This window comes from Pseudorasbora parva, chromosome 11 (genome assembly GCF_024679245.1).
Source record: "Pseudorasbora parva isolate DD20220531a chromosome 11, ASM2467924v1, whole genome shotgun sequence".
In the NCBI taxonomy this organism is placed as follows: domain Eukaryota; kingdom Metazoa; phylum Chordata; class Actinopteri; order Cypriniformes; family Gobionidae; genus Pseudorasbora; species Pseudorasbora parva.
The window spans coordinates 24,750,302-24,770,891 of record NC_090182.1 but is presented as its reverse complement, the minus strand read 5'-3'; the positions used below and the strand labels follow the sequence as shown (position 1 = coordinate 24,770,891).

At 38.6% G+C, this 20,590-nt stretch overlaps 1 protein-coding gene across 7 annotated transcripts; it reads left to right on the top strand.

The window, feature by feature from the left end:
- The first annotated feature begins 959 nt into the window (after positions 1-959).
- Positions 960-17,115, top strand: sh3tc2 (SH3 domain and tetratricopeptide repeats 2). 7 transcript variants are annotated; one of them, XM_067457491.1, is made up of 19 exons: positions 984-1,138; positions 3,232-3,340; positions 3,811-3,909; positions 4,716-4,841; positions 5,211-5,338; positions 5,441-5,546; positions 5,830-5,973; positions 6,588-6,783; positions 6,948-7,021; positions 7,580-7,775; positions 8,084-8,217; positions 8,471-8,521; positions 8,808-10,529; positions 11,138-11,315; positions 12,989-13,139; positions 13,347-13,469; positions 13,600-13,750; positions 15,295-15,491; positions 15,771-17,115. In XM_067457491.1, the coding sequence occupies exons 2-19, from the start codon at positions 3,316-3,318 to the stop codon at positions 16,275-16,277; spliced, it is 4,308 nt and encodes a 1,435-aa protein (XP_067313592.1). In that variant the 5' UTR covers positions 984-1,138; positions 3,232-3,315; the 3' UTR covers positions 16,278-17,115. The 7 variants fall into 7 exon arrangements, with proteins under 7 accessions (XP_067313591.1, XP_067313594.1, XP_067313592.1 ...); XM_067457490.1 differs by lacking the exon at positions 3,232-3,340 and having other exon boundaries at positions 960-1,138; XM_067457488.1 differs by lacking the exons at positions 984-1,138; positions 3,232-3,340 and adding an exon at positions 1,900-3,231.
- Positions 17,116-20,590: the final 3,475 nt, after the last annotated feature.

The window sequence follows — 20,590 nt, the reverse complement described above, 5'->3', positions numbered from 1 at the left end:
TGCTTGTCTTGTGTGCCAGTCTAATGCCGTGACTATAGTTTGGGCACATGGCCTGCTGGCTCCACCAGTGTGGGGGTTTTGATTCTCTATCATTGATGTGGTATTTAATCCATTTACCAAGAACATCTGAGACTTGTGGCAGGAATTAGCCACACCATACCGCACATACTGCCTTCTTTCACAGACCAATCAGCTAATAACATGTCATTCCCCATATATTTTCTCAGGGTGACTTTTGTAATGGCTCAACAACAGTCTGTAGAACCTGGAGTCTGTCCCAGGGTTTATATTTAACCAGGAGAGAAAAGCAAGAAATGACTAGCTGAGCCAAGGCCGAGTGTGTTATCTGACCTACTGACGAGATCAGCCAAAGTAGAAGCATAGGGAATTCTTGGAAAAAAGAAATAATGATTTAAAGGTAAATGTTAAGATCTTTACTTGCTATCTTTAATTCAGAGCATGGTGGGAATGCACACTGTCTGGACGTTCGTCTGGATATGTTTTAGAAAGCACCTTTGGAATGTGAGCAAGAGGGCGTATTTGATTGTAATAAGGTTGATAGGGACTCATAGGCATTTGTTTTGCTCTATGAAAAACAAGTCGGACCAGAAGGATTACTTTTTTCCATCAAAGAAAAAGCATTTGCTATTTCTTTCATTTTTGTTGATTTTTTTTTTAAAGACAACTGGTTTGACTCATCAATCTGATTAGACATAAAGTAGAAAGATATTCTATATTTGCTGAGTCATTCATTTGAGAGTGTTTGTTTGAAGGTTATCTAATGCCTTATGAACTGATTGAAGACCTTCTGAATTGACCTAGAGTCCAACACAGCAGGGGAGTGAGAGGGCTGGGCTCAAAGAGAGAGAGAGAAAATGAGAAACTGAGAGAAAGAAAAAAAAACATATCATTTAGGGGAGGAGTTTACATACTTCCTTCAGCAAAAGCACTAAACTTGTGCCACAAGGACACACGCACGCACGCACACACACAAACACACCCCATGCCATACAGGAGTTTCACGGACTATGATGGTTAGTTTAAGTCACTTTAAAAGGAACTTTTCGCCAACTCCATAGAGCACATACTGACAGATCTATGAGGAACGAACACACAGCCGGGAGTCAGCAGGACAGAGGTATGCTCTCTCAGAAACTAATCTGTGTGTGGGTGACTACTCAGTTGAAATAGGACAAGTGGTTGAATTATAGTATATTTAATTTTTAAATCGTTTTTGAGACTCTTGTCTCTTATATTTTACACTTGTAGTCTCTCTTGAGTCTGTCTCTTAAAATGTAGAACTTGTTTTTTCTCTAACAATATACCAGTTTGTTCACTAAGAACTTCTTATTCGCCAAGTTTAATAGTACCAGCATGTGCTGCTTGGGCTTGAGCGACATTCTAAACTTAGAGTCGAAACCCTTTACTCAGGTTACAAATCTACCCTGTTCTTTTCACTGACATCCACACACTGAACCAGTAACCCAGAGAGACACCGCTAACTACAGTCCCTGGTGCACGGGGCCATTCAACTTCTTTGTTGTAGCGTGGCAGCACAATGCTTGTTGAATGTGACACAGTTTAAGCTACAAAACAGAAAATTGAGGGGGTCATAAAATATAATATATTATTATTTTATTAATAAACACATCTTTTAAAATGGTTTCCAAATATTTCAGTGGCCACAAAAGTGAAATTTTCATAAATGTATCCACAATTTAATTCATTTATGTAATGTTTATGGAGGTACATAAGTAATACTTTCAACATTTAGTATTATTTAAATGTACATATCACAATGCTATCGAAATCTGTATTATATCATAAGAGATTAAAATTTGAACAGAAAATGTTCATAAAAAGTAATGTCTTTAGTGACCCCCCTTATAGCCAGTGTGTAATTCACAAAGCAGAACACTTGATTATGAATGCATTCAATTCTCTGTTAAGGGCACTGAGAGATGCTCTATGAGAGTTAAGGAGGTATGCTGAGAAATTCCTCCTGGCTGTTTACAGCTGCTCAGACTCACAAGATCTCCACAGATTCAATTACAATCGGACTGACTTCTCTTTTTATAAAACAATAACACAAGCAAGATTATTCATATCCATAAGTACCCTCTTTGTTAATCCTTGAGACAAGAGACAGTAGTGACAATCACATTAAAAAGACTGAGAATGATTTATCAATATGATTTGAATATGTTAGACATTTTTTGGCATCGCCCTAAAACTCTACAACGATACACCAAAGGGTGCTTCTTAAAAACCTCATTCTTAACAACATTCTTAGCAAAAACTGTAACCAAATTGCTGAAGTGATGCTCAATCATCAAATTCTCTAGCTATCAGTGGTTCTTCAACTGGAAGACTTTAATTAAATTTGCTATTCCATAATAGAAAATACCTTTAACATCAGCAGATCCTAAACATTTGAATTGACAGGTACCTTTTTTCCTCAGTCTTCAGATACGTTGGTTTAATATTTTTTGGACAGGGTAGCTAGTGTGTACTAGCTACAAAGAATGTCCTTGTTTGCTTGGTAAATATATTAAATGGATCAGAAACAGTAAATGTTGTACATATTTATTTGGTTTTCTTTGCTTTAAAAAAAAGGAACAATATCTTAAAATCTACACACACCCTAGATCTTTGCAATGAAAAAAAAGAGGGCCAAATGATTCCAGACATAAAGAGGGCTGAGCTAGACATGTTAGAATGGTCAACCTGTAGCTGTAATCCCCAATAATTTAACATCTATGACAAAAGAGAAAAGTACAATGTAGTACCAGTAAATAAAGAACGTGTGAGCAATGCCTATTGATTCACTGGGCCTTTTGTCCCTGCATGTCAGTGCTGTGAGAATACTGCCACTCTCACTTTCCACAAGAACCCCTGGCACAGAGAGGCACTGACCAGCCCACACAAACATGTCAGCAGTGCTTCAGAGTGCTTCCCTCATCTGCGGAGTGGACGCAGAGAGCAAAGGGGAGAGAACGAAACAGATGGAAGTTAGAAATGAGCAGTAGAGAGAGTGCGGTTTATGCTCGAGAGGAAAATGGAAAGGAAGAGAGAGAGGGAGAGGGAGAGGGAGAGGAGTGACTCCATCGATAAGTGGATCTACCGTCGAGCGGGCACTATTGAACCAGTGTTTGAAGCTGGCTGTGTACATCATGGCATGCTGCTGCTGCTGTCCAATTCCATGCCTCAGAAACTGCTTTTCATTTTCAGGTTGGTCCCACCCTGGATTTAGATTTTTGCAATGAGAAGAAAGAGTAACATTCACAGGGAGACATCACAGTGTTTCTGTCAGTCATGGGTAATAATTTTACCCATGAAGGTAATGCAGGATGTGTACTTCCCTTAGTCGGCAGTTTGTGTGCCTTGTTGTTGTGTGTAATGCTGTGATTGCCTACAGTAACTAATTGTACTATGATGCTGTGTGAGTTACTGTTGTATTGTTTTGCTGCTTGTGTGATTTTAGATAATTTACTAGCAGGTGTTGACTAATACCTAGCAAATATTGTTCTTTTGTGACAATCTATAAGGATTTTTAATATTTCTCTTGCCAAGTTTTATCCTGATAATATATGCGGGCTAATGATGGTTTGCTATGTTTGTCAATGACTGTTTGCATGTGCAAATTTCCTACCCAAGAATTTGATCTGTGTTTTGCACGTTTTCAATATTTGAAGCTGTAATTTTGTCATCAGCCGTGTCATTTTGATTAGGCATTTACACTAAAAGCTTAAGCTTGTCATATAGCTAATTTAATAACACTCCCCTAAACATCACCCTCCCTTTCAATAGCAATATCACCTGCTGAGCTCGATGCCTTATGGAATGACCCTCCATACACTTTAGCAGCTGTCAGTGAACTCTTTCCGCCCAATGATGCCATGACTGCGGGTAAGAGGACTTCTTGAGTCAATAATAGCGATGTTTAAATATAACTATAAAATAGTCAATGGGACAGAGTTACATGATTCTATTATAAATGTGGGTCACACTTTAGATTATAGGGTCCAATTCTCAATAAAATCCTATTTACTGCTTATTGATAGTTAATAGGGTAGTTAAGTTTAGTTATGGGGTAGGAATTGTACATTGGGGTAGGAATACAGTAAATATCCTAGTAATATGAATGCAAATAAGCAACTAGTTAATAGTAAAAGTTTGAACCTATACTATAGTGGTACCTAAATTTGATGTTTTCGTTTTTAATAAATTATAGTATGCAACTATTTGGAACATTCCCTCTTTTCAATTGCACAAATCTGGGAAGGTCATAGTCATCCGGAGATGAGGAAGAGGCTATTATTTAAGCCACCTGGCTGATATTTATAGAGCCATTATGATATGGTGGTTACTTCCTGTTTATGTCCACAACTTTATGCGCTTGTAAACAGAAACACAGTTCTGATAAGTTCATGATACCAACTGTATCATGAAATAAGAGCTACAATGTTGATGGCCAATCATATTCAAACATGGGAAGTGCATAACTGCAGACAAAGGGAACCTTCTACTTGTCCTTAATTATTCAGTAATACACAACCTATGGTCATTCAGCATTGCTTTTCTGTATGTTTACTGATTAACCATAAACAGTCATAATCCTGAACTACGATTCAAGTTCACTTAACTACATACCAACTGCAGTTAAATTTTGTAAAGATCTGTTGACCCCAGTTTCCTTTGTTTTGGAATTGGAGATGAGGAAGCGGAGGCTGAGGCCGAGGTGGAGGCAGAAGGCAGAAGCAGAGAGATTTACTGGAAGAGGAAGGAAACATTCAGCGGAAGCAGCACAGTATCTACAGCAGGAGAACGCTTCTCTCAAGGTATCCGCAGCATGGATCTATGTGTCCTGTAGATCTGCATGGAAATAATAGCCTCCATCTCCATAATGGCCTTTAATGGCTACACTTCTTAAGCGTACTTTCACAACTAATGCCAGGCTTCCTTAATGTCTACACTCAGCCTTTGCCCTAATGGTATGTCTTTAGTGATGTGGTTGCTCATAGTGCTGTTTCTGCAAAAAAAATCCTATTGGCTTGTTTTAGCAAGCTTCCACTGTGATGTTAGACAGTAAATAATCATACTCAACATCACGCATACTGTACAGCATTCATGTTACTGCAAATGCAACTGATCGTAAAAAAAAATTTCTGTGGTGGATACCTAACTTCATTCCCTTTTGCTTCTTGGAGATGTTATTTTGATGTTTAGCGGCAGGCGACGATCTAGTGTATCACCTGATGGTGAGCTTCAGGAGGCGTTACGTACCAGACTCCGAGTAGTAGAGAGCAACAGTCAGGATGTCGCCCAGCTCTTCAAGGTCAGACACAGCACAATAAACCGGCACCACTGATGAATTTATTACTATTGATTACGCAATATATTTCATTACATTAAGTTATTGTTGATACTACACACACAGGATCTGTCTGCTCGACTAGTGTCCATTCATGCTGAGAAAGACAGCTTTGTCATCACCTTTAAGACTGTCGAGGAGATCTGGAAGTTCTCCACTTACCTGGCACTCGGTTAGTATCAGTGAAACTAACATCCTGGTACTTCTACAGCAGGGGTGCACAATCCTGTTCCTGAGATCTATCTCCCGGCAGAGTTCTGATTTAACCAGGATCCAACACACCTGTCTGTAATAACCACTTGCTCCAGAAGATCTTAAATTAGCTTGTTTGATCAGGGTTGGAGCTGAACTCTGCAGGAAAGTAAATCTCCAGGAACAGGATTGGGCTCCACTATTCTACAGTATATTATTTATTGGACTATCGTAGCTTAACAGGTTAAACTATTATATTCTAGGATATGTAGCAAGATGTCTTGAAAACTTTCTCTGTGACCAGTCCTTCTGGCTGGACCCGGCATTGCTGAGCGATGTTGAGATCTGTGTAACAGTGGATGAAGACCACTTAGCTACACTTTACTTAGGACTTCTGCTACAGGAAGGTAAGGAGCATCCACTTGCTGATTTCTTAACAATCAAGAAAATCACCTTTAACCAAACCGTAAACAGTAAATGGAAAAACTGATAAAACTGTATAGATTTACTCATCTCTAGTCTCTTTCTAAAAGGTCCACTAATGGCACATTGATGCTTTATTGAATCAGGTCAGATAAGCTGAAAACAAGATTGGTTAGAAATTTGAAATGATTACAGATTACCCTATCCTCTTTGTTTTCAAAGAGGGGAGGCTATGTTTTTCATTTTGTAGACTTACCATTTCCTTGAGTTTTGTTTACATACAAAATATCTGGCTTCTAAGAATCATAACTTCACTTCTAGCTGTTTATAATTGTATTATTTGATTATGCCCTCTACTTAAGGCCACAGCCTTAAGGCAGACATAATATAAAGATAACAAAAAAAACAAAAAAACATTGTGACAAACTGTGCTTTCGTGTTCACTTGTTTATGCTTCCGCTTGAAAGAAAAATAAATTGAGAGAGTTTTTTTTTTTTTTTAGTAAATTCAGTATCATTATTTGAATTTGACAAGCAAGGAACCTTCTGAAGAATATGAAACAGGAATAATTAGTGACTCAGCTTCATTATTGTTTTAGGTACATTCTTTGCCAAGACTTTATACAACAGTGACTGCAGAGAGGAGGAAGAGGAGCTGACCTACAGGAGGAATGACTTGGTAATGGTGAAAGACATAGGACAAGAGGCCATGTGGGAGGGAACGCTGCTGTCCACAGGTCAACATGGTCTAGTCCCTGTGCATGATATGCAGCCTCTGCCTTATCCGTTTTATCAGTGAGTGATAAAGACTTTCTAAGCACATTTAGTCAAATGTGAGGTTTTGTTAAAAATGATTTTTGTTGGAACAGATTTGTATGGTTGAATGACTACACTTGTTCTAATGCAAGAAATATACTATTTTAGATTATCCCTTACAAAATACAGACTGTTTTTCCTAGGTGGTTCCTTAAGAAATATCCTGGAAATGCAGGAGGGATTCCAGTTACAGAAGGCCTCTTTGATCATCCTATTGGTGAGTCTCTGTTAATGTATTTCAATACAAGTAAAGCTCAAATCAACAGAATTTGTGACATAATCTTTATCTTCATATATGATTATCACAAAAGTATTATCAAAAATTATTATTACAAAATTTAATTTAAACTTGTACAGTGTGGCACTTCCAATGGAAGTGAATGGGGCCAATCCACAAATGTTAAAATACTAATTGTTTCAAAAGTATATCCACAAGATGTAAACAATATACATGATGAATGTACTGTGGAAGAAAAAAAATCAAAGTGAAAAGTTATAATCCAATTTACAAATTTGTTGCCATGATATTGCAACACCAACATCCCTAAAATTACAAAATAAATCCCTATAATACAATTATTTAAACAGTTTTACTGCTCAAATTATAGCCTACTTAACAGAATAAGTACTTATATAAATTTGTTTTGGGGTAATCAAAATTATACCAAAACTGTCAGCTGAGTTTAACTTATTAAACCCAGAATATTTGTTTAATTATTAGACATCTAAAATGTAGTGTTACTACAAATCTGTCCTTTCTTTTTGCGTTTTTCAGTGGTGGGGACCTGTGTAGCAGAAGTGGATCATTACCCAATGGGTAAAGATGAGCTGCACTTACGCCAGGGAGATCCAATCAAAATTGAAGGATTTCTTTTCAATACTATGAACATGTTCGTGGGCCGAAACCTCACTAGTGGAGAGATAGGATTTGTTCACAGGGCCCATGTAAAACCTGAGAATATTGAGCCTCTGTAAGTAAACATTTCAACTGTATTTATTTATATGCATAGATGTAGCATGCGCTTGAACGAATGACCTTCTCTTTATTTGATAAAACCATTTATTTAATGTGCTTCTCAACAATACTGACATACCAATTGAAAGCAACCAGCTGGCAAATGCTATTTTATTCTGTTGACCTTTGTTGAATGTGCCTCTGTCTAGCTGGGGGTGATGAGGGTGGTGGAAGGGGGGCTAGTGGAGTTATGTGATGATGTGATGAAGCGATCCGAATGAGAGTCATGTGGTTGATAATGTTGTCTTTGTTGGCTTTGCACAGCGATAGACAATTGGTCTTTCTGACTAAGGAGGAAAGGGCAACCCTGTCGAAACTTAACCCTTGCCATGAGCCCTGTCAGTCTGATGTACTGGCAAATCTATTCTCCACGGATATAAGCACTGTGTACAGATTGGGTAAGATATTATTCATTGTATCTCTGGGAAACCTCTAATATTGGTAAAAGGAATACAGTACTTCACCCAAAAATGAAATTATGTCAGTTTACTCACCCTTAAGTCGTATCACAGAAGAATGTACATTTTCATACAGGTTTACAATGATATGAGGATGAGTAAATGAAAGAATGTTTGGGTGAACTGCCCATTTAAGTGAGGACAAAGCTGTGCTTTTGTCCTGTTTTGATCAAATTACTCTTTCACACTGCAGATAGACTTGATGACTCTGATTTCACTTGCATAAGAAACCATCCAAAGTCAGGTAAGCCCCTTTTTAAAAGGATGTATAACATTTGAGGAAATGTTACTACATATAGTAAATGTTTGTTTTTTCAACTGCTATTATAACTACCATGTCCAGCTGTATAGAATTGTCAATCACCAGCTTCTTTATTCTTTATTACAGAAATACGTTATTATTTCTATATTTGTTCTTTATTTTGTTGCATGGCCATACCTTCCACTTTCCTTTCCTTCCTACTCTCTATTTAATGTATTATGTACTGTAAGCTGTCAAACATTCTGACATTTACTCTTTGTTTAATCAGCAGAGCAGAAAACTACCGCAGATCAAAGAAAGAGCACCATATCCGAAAAGAGTGACGTAACTCCATACCACTCGTCTCCACGGCAATCATTCTATGCCTCTCGGAATCATCTGGACCAGGATTCTGAGATCTTCTCTTTTGGCTTGGAGGACACCTTCAGAGAGATGGATGAATATGAGGAAGACCCTCCAAACTTCATGGATGAAGGTATCTGGGAGGCTGATGAAGCAGAGATGTGCGACCCAATCCTTACCCTACTCAACCTGGAATATTTCCAGGATACTTTTCAAAGTCTTTATGACCTTTCTTACTCTTTCATGGACACTTTCTTCAATGGCCTTCCAGAAAACGAGGTGCTTCAACATTTGGAAAACTTGCGAGAAGGAGCTAAAAAAGGCAGGATGCTCTGGGCCCACCGGCGAGCCTGTTTCCTCCTTGGCCGCCTATGTGCCAAGAAACTGAAGTTCTCTCAGGCGCGAGTGTACTTTGAAGAGGCTCTAAAGGTCCCTGTAAATGGTTTCAATGACAAACCACTTCTAATTGCCCTGTATACTAATCTCACTGCTGTTTACCTCAAACAGAAGATGATGGACAAGCTGCCATTCACGCTAGAGAAGGCAAGTGCTCTGATTCTGTGTCTTCCCTGCCACAACTTTTGCTCTGTGGATGAGTTTGAGCTGCTGAAACCAATTATGCGCAAAGCCATAATTGAAAAAGACAAGCACCTAGAGGCTCGGACATGCTACCTCTCCATCTGTCTCTTCATCCGTTTAAGGAAAATAGAGGATGCTTTACCTTTTGTAGAGAGGCTTCAGTTCCTTATCATGACATTGTCTGCTGAAAATGGGAGGCCAACTATCCCAATTGATCTTAACTGGATGCTGTGCAGGCTTTATCATAAAAAGTATTTGCCCTACCTCACACTAGCTTCTTTAAGTCTAGACTCAGGGCAAGAGCATTCCTTGGATGATGCATTCCAGAAAATTGAACTCTTTATCAAAAACTCAGCCAGGCTTAATCCTCATTGGAAAGAAAGCACTCCCGTACTTCCTGCACAGGTAGTGGTTTACCTTCAGCAGGCCTTGTCCATAGCTAGTCAAGGGGAAAACCTGAGGACTCAGAGGGACCTGTGCCTGAGCCTGGCTAGTGTTTACCAGCAGCATGGAGCTCTAGAGAAGGCTGTGCCCTTTGCCCAACAGGCAGCACAAACTGGAAGTCAAATTAATGAGGAGGAGGGCTTTGATGCATCCATACTGCTGGCCTGGCTCTTGGTCCTAACGGAGGAACCCATACAAGCTCAGGACACTCTGCACCCGCTGCTTAAGTCTTTGAATGAGACAGACAGTCCGACACAGCGTGGAGTAGTCTACAATCTTCTAGCTTTATGCCTCCGCAAACAGGGCAGAGTTCAGGAGGCAGCAAGAAACTTTCATTGTGCTCTGCAGATCTCCCGAGAGAATGGAAACAAGCGTAATGAAGCACTAGCTCTGGCTAACTTGGGTTGCTTGTCTCTATCTATAGGGGCTTCTGTCCTAGCAGAGTGTTTCCTACTAAAATCCCTGCACCTATTCCAGTTTCTTTCAGAGAGCCCCACAGATCAGGAGCATGTCCAGGCTCTGCTTTGGCTAGGCAGGAGCTACAAGGATAGAGGAGGGAGTCAGGAGGTTAGAATTTGCTTTGAGATGGGCCTCCTGATTGCTATTAGTGCCAACAATCTGCACAGTAAGTGTTCAAGATTTGATGAACATGAGGAAATACCCGATCCCTATAGTGGCCTCCAAAAAGTATTTGCGTACGTAAGCCACATTTAAAGTGTATACATGTATTAGCATTAGATAAAAACACATCAAAATAAATGGCATTTGTTTTAAAGAAATATAGCACAATCACAATTTCCAATCAAAACATTTCACAGATGTTTAGGTTTTTAGGAAAAAGTCTTGGTCACTTTCTGGTTGTTAAACCTTCTGGAACATGTTCCTTATTAGTATGATTATCTACACTTGTGAATATTCTACTATCACGCCTGGTTTAAACTTGTGGAGAACTTGATGAACACAAAAATGATAAAATTAATGATAATAAAAATAAAAAAAACTCAAAAGTGAATTGGTTCTCCAGCATCATTTGTTTGCTGATGCAATCAGTAATAATGCAGTGAAATTCTGATATTTTTACTGTCCAAAAGTGTCTAAATACTTTTTGGAGTCAACTAAATGTTCTAAACTCTCTGTGTGTCACAATCCTAATTTATAAATGAACAGATAATTAATTGTACGCCAGTATTTGATTTATTGTGTCAGAATAATAACAATTCTTTCCAAATGCAGGTCAAATGGTTGTGGCAAAAGTTCTAAGTCGGCATTACGCGGACTTGCTGCTGTATGGACAATGTATTGTTTACTATGAGCACTGTGTGGGGCTGTGCAGAACACTAAAGAATAAACAGCTAGAAGGAGAGTACCTGGAACTCCTCAGCAACCTCTATCTCTCACTCAACACTGAGAAGTAAGAGCTACTGTAATCCACTCATACAACACAATATACAGGTCCTTCTCAAAAAAATAGCATATTGTGATAAAGTTCATTATTTTCCATAATGTAATGATAAAAATTAAACTTTCATATATTTTAGATTCATTGCACACCAACTGAAATATTTCAGGGCTTTTATTGTTTTAATACTGATGATTTTGGCATACAGCTAATGAAAACATCTTAAAAAATCAACATATTTCATCCGACCAATAAAAGAAAAGTGTTTTAATACAAAAAGTCAACCTTCAAATAATTATGTTCAGTTATGCACCGGGAATCCTTTTGCAAAAATGACTGCTTCAATGCGGCGTGGCATGGAGGCGATCAGCCTGTGGCACTGCTGAGGTGTTCTGGGGGCCCAGGATGCTTCGATAGCGGCCTTAAGCTCATCCAGAGTGTTGGGTCTTACGTCTCTCAACTTTTTCTTCACAATATCCCACAGATTCTCTATGGGGTTCAGGTAAGGAGAGTTGGCAAGCCGATTGAGCACAGTAATACCATGGTCAGTAAACCATTTACCAGTGGTTTTGGCACTGTGAGAAGGTGCCAGGTCATGCTTAAAAACGAAATCTTCATCTCCATAAAGCTTTTCAGCAGATGGAAGAATGAAGTGCTCCAAAATCTCCTGATAGCTAGCTGCATTGACCCTGCCCTTGATAAAACACAGTGGACCAACACCAGCCGCTGACATGGCCCCCCAGACCATCACTGACTGTGGGTACTTGACACTGGACTCCAGGCATTTTGGCATTTCCTTCTCCCCAGTCTTCCTCCGGACTCTGGCACCTTGACTTCCAAATGTCATGCAAAATTTGCTTTCATTCGAAAAAAGTACTTTTGACCACTGAGCAACAGTCCAGTGCTGCTTCTCTGTAGCCCAAAGTGGCTTGACCTGGGGAATGCGACCTGTAGCCCATTTCCTGCACACACCTGTGCACGGTGGCTCTGGATGTTTCTACTCCAGACTCAGTCCACTGCTTCCGCAGGTCCCCCAAGGTCTGGAATCGGTCCTTCTCCACAATCTTCCTCAGGGTCCGGTCACCTGTTCTCGTTGCAGCATTTTTTGCCACACTTTTTCCTTCCCACAGACTTCCCACTGAGGTGCCTTGATACAGCACTCTGGGAACAGCCTATTCGTTCAGAAATTTCTTTCTGTGTCTTACCCTCTCGCTTGAGGGTGTCAATGATGGCCTTCTGGACAGCAGTCAGGTCGGCAGTCTTACCCATGATTGCGGTTTTGAGTAATGAACCAGGCTGGGAGTTTTTAAAAGCCTCAGGAATCTTGTGCAGGTTTTTAGAGTTAATTCGTTGATTCAGATGATTAGGTTAATAGCTCGTTTAGAGAACCTTTTCATGATATGCTATTTTTTTGAGATAGGAATTTGGGGTTTTTATGAGCTGAATGCCAAAATCATCAGTATTAAACAATAAAAGACCTGAAATATTTCAGTTGATGTGCAATGAATCTAAAATATATGAAAGTTTATTTTTTATCATTACATTATGGAAAATAATTAACTTTATCACAATATGCAATTTTTTTGAGAAGGACCTGTAGTACCATTGTAAATACTTTAAAACTTTATTTTGAAACAAATATATTGGTGAATTCCAAAGCAATTAGTTCATAAAAATCACTGCAGGTCTTCAAGGAAGTCACTTGATTATTCAAAGCAAAGCTTAAGGATCTCCATAGACCTGGGGAAAAGACTGGAAGAGTCAGAGACATGGCTGCAAGTGGGCCGTATCTACTATTTGATCCATGAAGATGAACTGGCTGATATGTACCTACAGGTAAGACAAAGAATCAAAGTAGGGTATTGCAAAAAAGGGGCTAAAGTTAATTTGCATATAATTTGAAAAAAAATTCCACCAACAAGACTATTCTTAACTTATTTCAGTCTGTGGTAAGCTCTAAAAAGAAATGTATTGCCATATCATATACATGCATGTTCTTATCAGCTGCTGTGATCATTTCTTTCTCCATAAACAAATGTTTAGGCAGCAGTAAAGACAGCCCTAAGGATGAATGACCCATGCTTTGCTATGAGCATTTATGAGGAAGCAGGAGATGTGTTTTTCAAAGGACACAGAAACCAACTGGCTGCCCTACCTTTCTACAGGGTAGGTCTCGGAATGAGTTCACAATAGATATTACCAAAAAAATCCAATAATGGTTAGGAAATGTATACCATGTGAATTAATATGGATTCCTACATTTTCTATTTGCTGTTGTTTTTTTGTTTTTTTAAAGGATGGGAGTTTGCCATTTGCACGCAGCATTAAGGATGTGCACTCAGAGTTCAGGCTTTTGTGCAAGCTCACAGAGCTCCTGATGAAGCAGAAGCACTATGAGGAAGCACTGCAGTATGCCACACTCGCAGTGCAGGTCAGCGCCACAACTGGTAAGACCTTTACACACATCTACTCCTCAGTTTAAAAAGTAATTACCATTCAATTTAAAGCCAGTGATGTAGCTGAAAATAAATAAATAAAGAACACTTTAGCGAAGGCCAATTTGACTACATCTTTTGCTTGTAAGTCTTAGCCTATGTTGCCCCCTGCTGGAGACACATGTCCTTTTACAGGACACAACTTTTGCAGAACACTTCATAATACATTTAAAGTCCCACTGAACCGAGTGAGTTTTCTTCAGTGCTGTAACGTATTTCCAAGTGAAACGGAATATTGAACAGAGGGCAGGGTTTTTACCTCAGTGCTCCTCCTCTCCATCTCTCGCTTATAGCAGATGAACGGTTGGAGGGGTGTGGTTACGCATTTTTAAACGCAAGCCGTCAAACTGACATCATCTTAGAAGGAACGCCGTGTCCAGACCGGAAGTAACTTCTCAGATTTTGATTAGAGATTACTACGGCTAACAATTTTTTTTCTGTGTATTAACTTGCACCGATTAATTTTTCACCCTACACTGTAAAAAATCCAACTCACAAAACGTTAGGCTAATGATTATGACTATATATAATAATTGTAATGGTATGCTGGTAAACATTAATTTTCCAGTAAAAATAACAAAATGACAGATTTGATAAAGGAGCATTATAACAGAGATACACGATGCCCTCTTGAGTGAACTTGACCTTCAGCCTTTACATCCAATGAATTAAAATTTTAAAGAAATTATACACACTGCATTGAATGTCCTGTTTAACTGTGTAATTCATTACATTACAGAAATAAAATGGCTTGCAAATGGCTTTTGACGTTTAAATTACGTAATGCATTGTCTTTTATGCTGTACTGTCAGATAAGCTGCCAATTCAATTATTTCAATGGACTGTGCAAATAAATATGAATTTTATATGTGAATTAAATATCATATTAATGTATTTCACACTGTAAAAAATTGTATGTTCAATAAGTTATGACAATATATGTTTTTAAATTGTTTTAACTCATCAAAATAAGTTAAGATATGTTAAACTTGTTTTTATTAGTTATACAAGATGTAACTCATTTTTTAAGGTAAGTTTAACATCATTTAAGTTGAAATAACTTAAACATCCAAGTCGATTGTACTGCAAAAGTGCAAAATTTGCCTCTTTTTTTTTTTTTTACAGTGCAGTGACTGCTAAGATAAACTGTTTTATGAACTTCGAAATATACTTACAAATTTTGATTCAAAACATTTACAGAATAAATAAATAAATTCTCAAGCACATCAAACAGTATTAGCTCACTGTCAGTATCTGATGGTTTCACGTGAAATTCTACTCTTAATTATCCTCTTTGAAGTGTCCTCTTTAAGATCCTCAATGATTTGGACTTGTACTTCTCTCTTTGCAGTTTGATTTGCCATTTATTTATTTTTAATCTGTCTTATCCAGAATTATGTTTGTGGTGGTAGTTAACTAAAATTAGGTTTACATTATTTTTTGACAAAGGTGATAACCTGGTGACCTGACATTGTTTCGATGTTTATTTCTTACAGACGTTACTTTGAATGAGAGAGTGTCTTTCCATCGTCTTGCATCAGTGTACTTCTCTCTAGGGAAGTATGAGATGGCTGAGAACTACTACCTGAAGTCTCTTTCACTCTGCCCCACTGCACTTGAACATGCTATTGAAGTTCGGTACTATGTAAAAGTGTACTGCAGACTGGCTGATCTGACCCTTTACAGATTAAAGGTGAGACTCTCTGTTATGTTTAACATTTTACATGCATTACAGAATGTAAGTGCAGCAATGTTTTAATACTCAGAAATTCTCACACAGAAATGAAAATCCAGATAATCATTAGTGTCGAGATTAAAACAAGGTTTTTTTTTTTTTTGTGAGAACTTTTCCACACATATATAAACTGTTAGTGAATGAGGCCCAAAGTATCTATACAAATAACTTTAACAGTAGCATTCAGGGTAAATGCATTTTATGAAGAATGTATGTTTATTGCTATTTATGCTTCAGGATGCATTTGATGCCATAGGCTACTACCATTTAGCCCTGGCAGCAGCCCTGGAGGACAAAGAAAGCCTAAGCACACTGTACATAATCTACATGAAGCTCGCAGAGATCCATGCCAACTACATGCCTGATGCCGAACTGTGTAAGAGCTACATGGACAGAGCGCAAAGTCTGAGGAGGGAACTGGCAGGAGACACAGAAGAAACACACCAAGACATGGCTGAGGCAGCATCTGACACTCACACCAAAGCTGGACAGTCAGACTCCAGCAGTGGCACTAGTACTCTCACAGAATCCAGCATAAGCGACACCAGCCTCACAATCGATGCCCAGAAAGAATCTGAGCTCATACTCTCTAACTTAAGTCCCAGAGAAGACACAGACACTAACATATCAGAGGAAACAGACTCAGGGCCGGCTGATCATATCAATCCAGAGACTAGCTGTCCTGATAATACCAACCACATACATGAAAGTGGAATGAAGGAGGGATTGACTATTCTATTGTAACGGATTTATGGATTATGCTATAACTAAAAAAGTGATAAGACATCTTTGTCTCTTTTTTTAAAATCAAATGTTGAAAATCCTATAATATATTTTCTATTAGTGTTTTAAGAAGATTTTTTAACAACTTTGCACAACTGTAAATATGTATTTGTATATCTGTAACTTTGTTTTAATTTTTTTTTACCAGTATTCACTCCATGAGGACTCTTAAAACTATTAGGCCATTTACTGTAATTAAAACTTAAGAAATTATTTCAACATCCATAGAAACAGTAGGCCTACTTGTTCCATAGCATGTGCATAAACACTATACAAAGCTCTCATTTGATGAATCTTAACCAGAACTGCTTTTTGTTTGACTGTCAGTTAGGCCTACAGTATGTCCTGTAATTTGTAATGGTAACTTGGCAGTACATTCAAAGAATATCTTAAACGTAAAACCTATTCATTAAATATCATATTGTAACAAACGACCATTCTGGATACACTCATTAATTTTCCACAGCAACTAACCTCGTATAAATCATGTGCTTAAATGACCATAAACGGGTTTTCATAGACATTTTACAACTTATAGCCTACGTAAGTCATAAAACTGCTTGCATGGTTACTTACCTTTCGTCTTTCGGATGAGTTATCTTCAAAGAAAGCATCAACTCAAACCTTTTGTTTTGTATGAGTATCCTCCACTAGAGGGAGATATTGGCTGTGGTGAACGGTGATTCACTTTAAGTCCGAAATGTATTCCTCTGTGATTATGAGAGAAAGCTGCATTTCAACAAGTGACTATGTATTTATTTTTGTTAATAACAATGATGATTAAATTCACCTTCCTGAACGCAGAATTTCCACGTGATTCATACCGGAAGCCTGCTGCAATGTAAGTGTGTTTAATTCATTATTTCAAAACTTTGTTTTCTTAATTGGCAGTTAGTGTGAGTTATTGATGATGTGTTGTGTCCCGTTGTGGACTTCAACCTGAATGCACAGTCTCTTGGAGATTTGTGTCACCATGGGTACCTAAATGGAGGTCCCCATGAGGAAACAAGTTTATAAATCATACAGAACATTTATTTATTTATTTATTTATTTATTTATTTATTTATTTATTTATTTATTTATTTATTTTTGAAAACACAAATGTGTATGACATGGGTATGACATAGGTATTACAAGGAGATGGTGAAATATGAGGACATTGGCCATGTCCCCACTTTTCAAGATGCTTATAAATCATACAGGATGAATTTTTTTAGAACGTAAAAATGCAGAATGTTTCCTGTGAAGGGTAGGTTGTAAGGGGATAGAGAAAATATGTTTTGTACAGTATAAAAACCATTACACCTATGGAATGTCCCCGTATGTTACAAAAACAAAGAAAGTTTGTGCTTTTAAATAAGTTGTTTCCAATAAAATAGCATAGAATTTGGAGTAGACACTTCACCTATGCTTTTATAGGCTATTTAATTGCATTACAACTAAAAGTGATTTATATTCTGCAATATTAATTTAAGTAGGCTTATAATAGCAACATTTTTAATAAATACGTTTCTTCCAAAACACCATACTTATTCGCTGTTAATAGCTGCAAGGTAAATTGTGGTTTTGCTAAAGTGAAATGTTTGTAGTTGTGTGTATTGTCATTTTCCACTTTACCTCGTCATTTATTTACATGCTCGCTGGCGTTTTCAGCTGATTCAACAAGAACCTGTAATGTTCCCATATCACACGATTGTATAAAACACTGTCACTGCATGATGGGCCAGTCAGTGGCAATTAAATAAATTAAATCAATAACCTATTGGCCCCAAAGTGTGTCGGCCCACCGGGAAAATGCCCAGTATGCCAGATTACCAGTCCAGCCCTGCCTGGTATGTATACTAAATCGTTTTGAGTCAGTTTCAGTGATCTCATGTGTACGCAGATATTTGTTGAAATGAAGGGAAAAAAAGATTGGATTGGGAAAGTTCTGGCTTCGTGTGGACGTGGCCTCGGAGTGGCAGTGTCACTCAGAAGTCAAGATGGGCAGAGGATCACCAATTCCCCTAATGCTGCAGCGAAAAATATTGAAGCAATATCAGAAAGGGGTTTCCCGGAGAAAAATTGCAAAGATTTTGAAGTCATTATCTACAGTGCATGATGTCATCCAAAGATTCAGAGAACCTGGAACAATCTCTGTGTGTAAGGGTCAAGGGCGGAAAACCTGGATGACCGGGATCTTCTGGCCCTTAGATGGCACAGCATCATCACATACAGGAATGCTACTGTAATGGAAATCACAATGGGCTCAGGAATGCTTCCAGAAAACATTGTTGGAGAACACAATCCACTGTGCCATTCGCTGATGCCGGCTAAAACTCTATAGGTCAAAAGTGCAGGCATTTTCTCTGGGCCAAGGCTCAATGGACTGTGGCAAAGTGGAAAACTGTTCTGGTCAGACGAATCAAAATTTGAAGTTCTTTTTGGAAAACTTGGGATACCATGTCATCCAGACTAAAGAGGACAAGGACAACCCAAGTTATCAGCGCTCAGTTCAGAAGCCTGCATCTCAGATAGGCTTGCATAAGTGCGTGTGGCACGGGCAGCTTAAACACATCTAGAAAGGCACCATCAATGCTGAAAGGTATATCCAAGTTTTAGAACAACATGTGCTCTAATCCAGATGTCGTCTCTTTCAGGGAAGACCTTGCATTTTTTCAACATGACAATGCTAGACCACATACTGCATCAATTACAACATCATGTCTGCGTAGACTGCATAGCACTGAAATGGCCAGATCTTTCACCCATAGAAATCATCATAAAGGCATAATAAAGGCATCATAAAGAGGAATAATGCGATAAAAGACGACCTAAGACAGTTGAGCAACTAGAAGCCTGTATTAGATAACATGCCTATTCCTAACCTTGAGTCTCCTCAGTCCCCAGATGTTTGCAGACTGTTATAAAAAAGAAAAGGGGATGCCACACAGTGGTACACATGGCCTTGTCCTAACTTTTTTAATACTACTACTAATAATAATTAATTACATTAATATATAGCGCTTTTCTAGACACCCAAAGCACTTTACATTGAAGGTGGAATCTCCTCAACCACCACCAATGTGCAGCATCCACTTGGATGATGTGACGGCAGCCATATTGTTCCAGAACACTCACCACACACCAGCTGATTGGTGGAGAGGAGACAGAGTGATGAAGCCAATCATTATATAGGGATTATTAGGAGGCCATGATGGACAGAGGCCAATGGGCAAAGTTGGCCAGGATGCGGGGGTTACACCCCTACTCTTTATTGAAGGACATCCTGGGATTTTTTAATGACCACAGAGATTCAGGACCTCGGTTTAACGTCTCATCCGAAGGACGGCTGCTCTTTGACAGTATAGTGATGTTTTTGAGATGTGTTGTTGCCATGAAAATTAAAATTATCTTATTTTCCCCTTAAAGGGATCCCATGGTGTTGAGACTTGTCTGACTTAATATAACATAAATGATGTCTCTTACTGAATTATGTGGTAGAAAACCCATGAAAGATCTACGTTATTTAAAAAATCGATTTTATATTTGGACCATGGCCGGCACCATTTTGTTTGCGTTCTAGGTTGATGACATAGAATGGTTGAACTCCTCAATCAGCTGGCGTTACCCGTAGCTATTTTTACCACAACGCAACTCGAAAGTTGTTTCAGAGTTAAACAAAACCAATGAATTGCTTTGTAATTGTACTTAAAACACACTCAAACATACATGTGCACACAAACTCACCTACACAAGTCACAAACAGATCGGCGGGCGCGCACACACACCTGACAGACTGCTCTGTCTCAATCGCATGCATCATCACCAAAACATCCTGCCTCTCTTCCTCACGTTACCTTATCCCATCGTCCTACCTAGATATTTCCCTCTGCTGGTTACATTAGGCATTACAGTTAATCTACTGCATATCAACAGTCTATGATATCAACACAGGGAAGGGTTATGTATGCACGCACGCAGTGCGTGTGTGTGTGTGTGTGTGTGTTCGCGACGATCTGTTGGGGTGTGTGTGAGTCTGTGAGAGAGAGAGAGTTTGTGTCCACATGTATGTTTGAGTGCGTGAAGTCGGACAGCTGTTTGTAAATCGGCTGTACACTCGTTATTGCGGTGAACGTGAGACTGAATGACTGCACTCGAACATGTCCACTATGGTGTCGGACAACACTACAAATGGCCGTCCCTTCAAATAATGCCCTATTTAAGGGTGTAGGGGGTTGATTTCAGATTCAACCCGTCGTGGAGACTGAGCAGCCCAACATCTCGATTGAGAC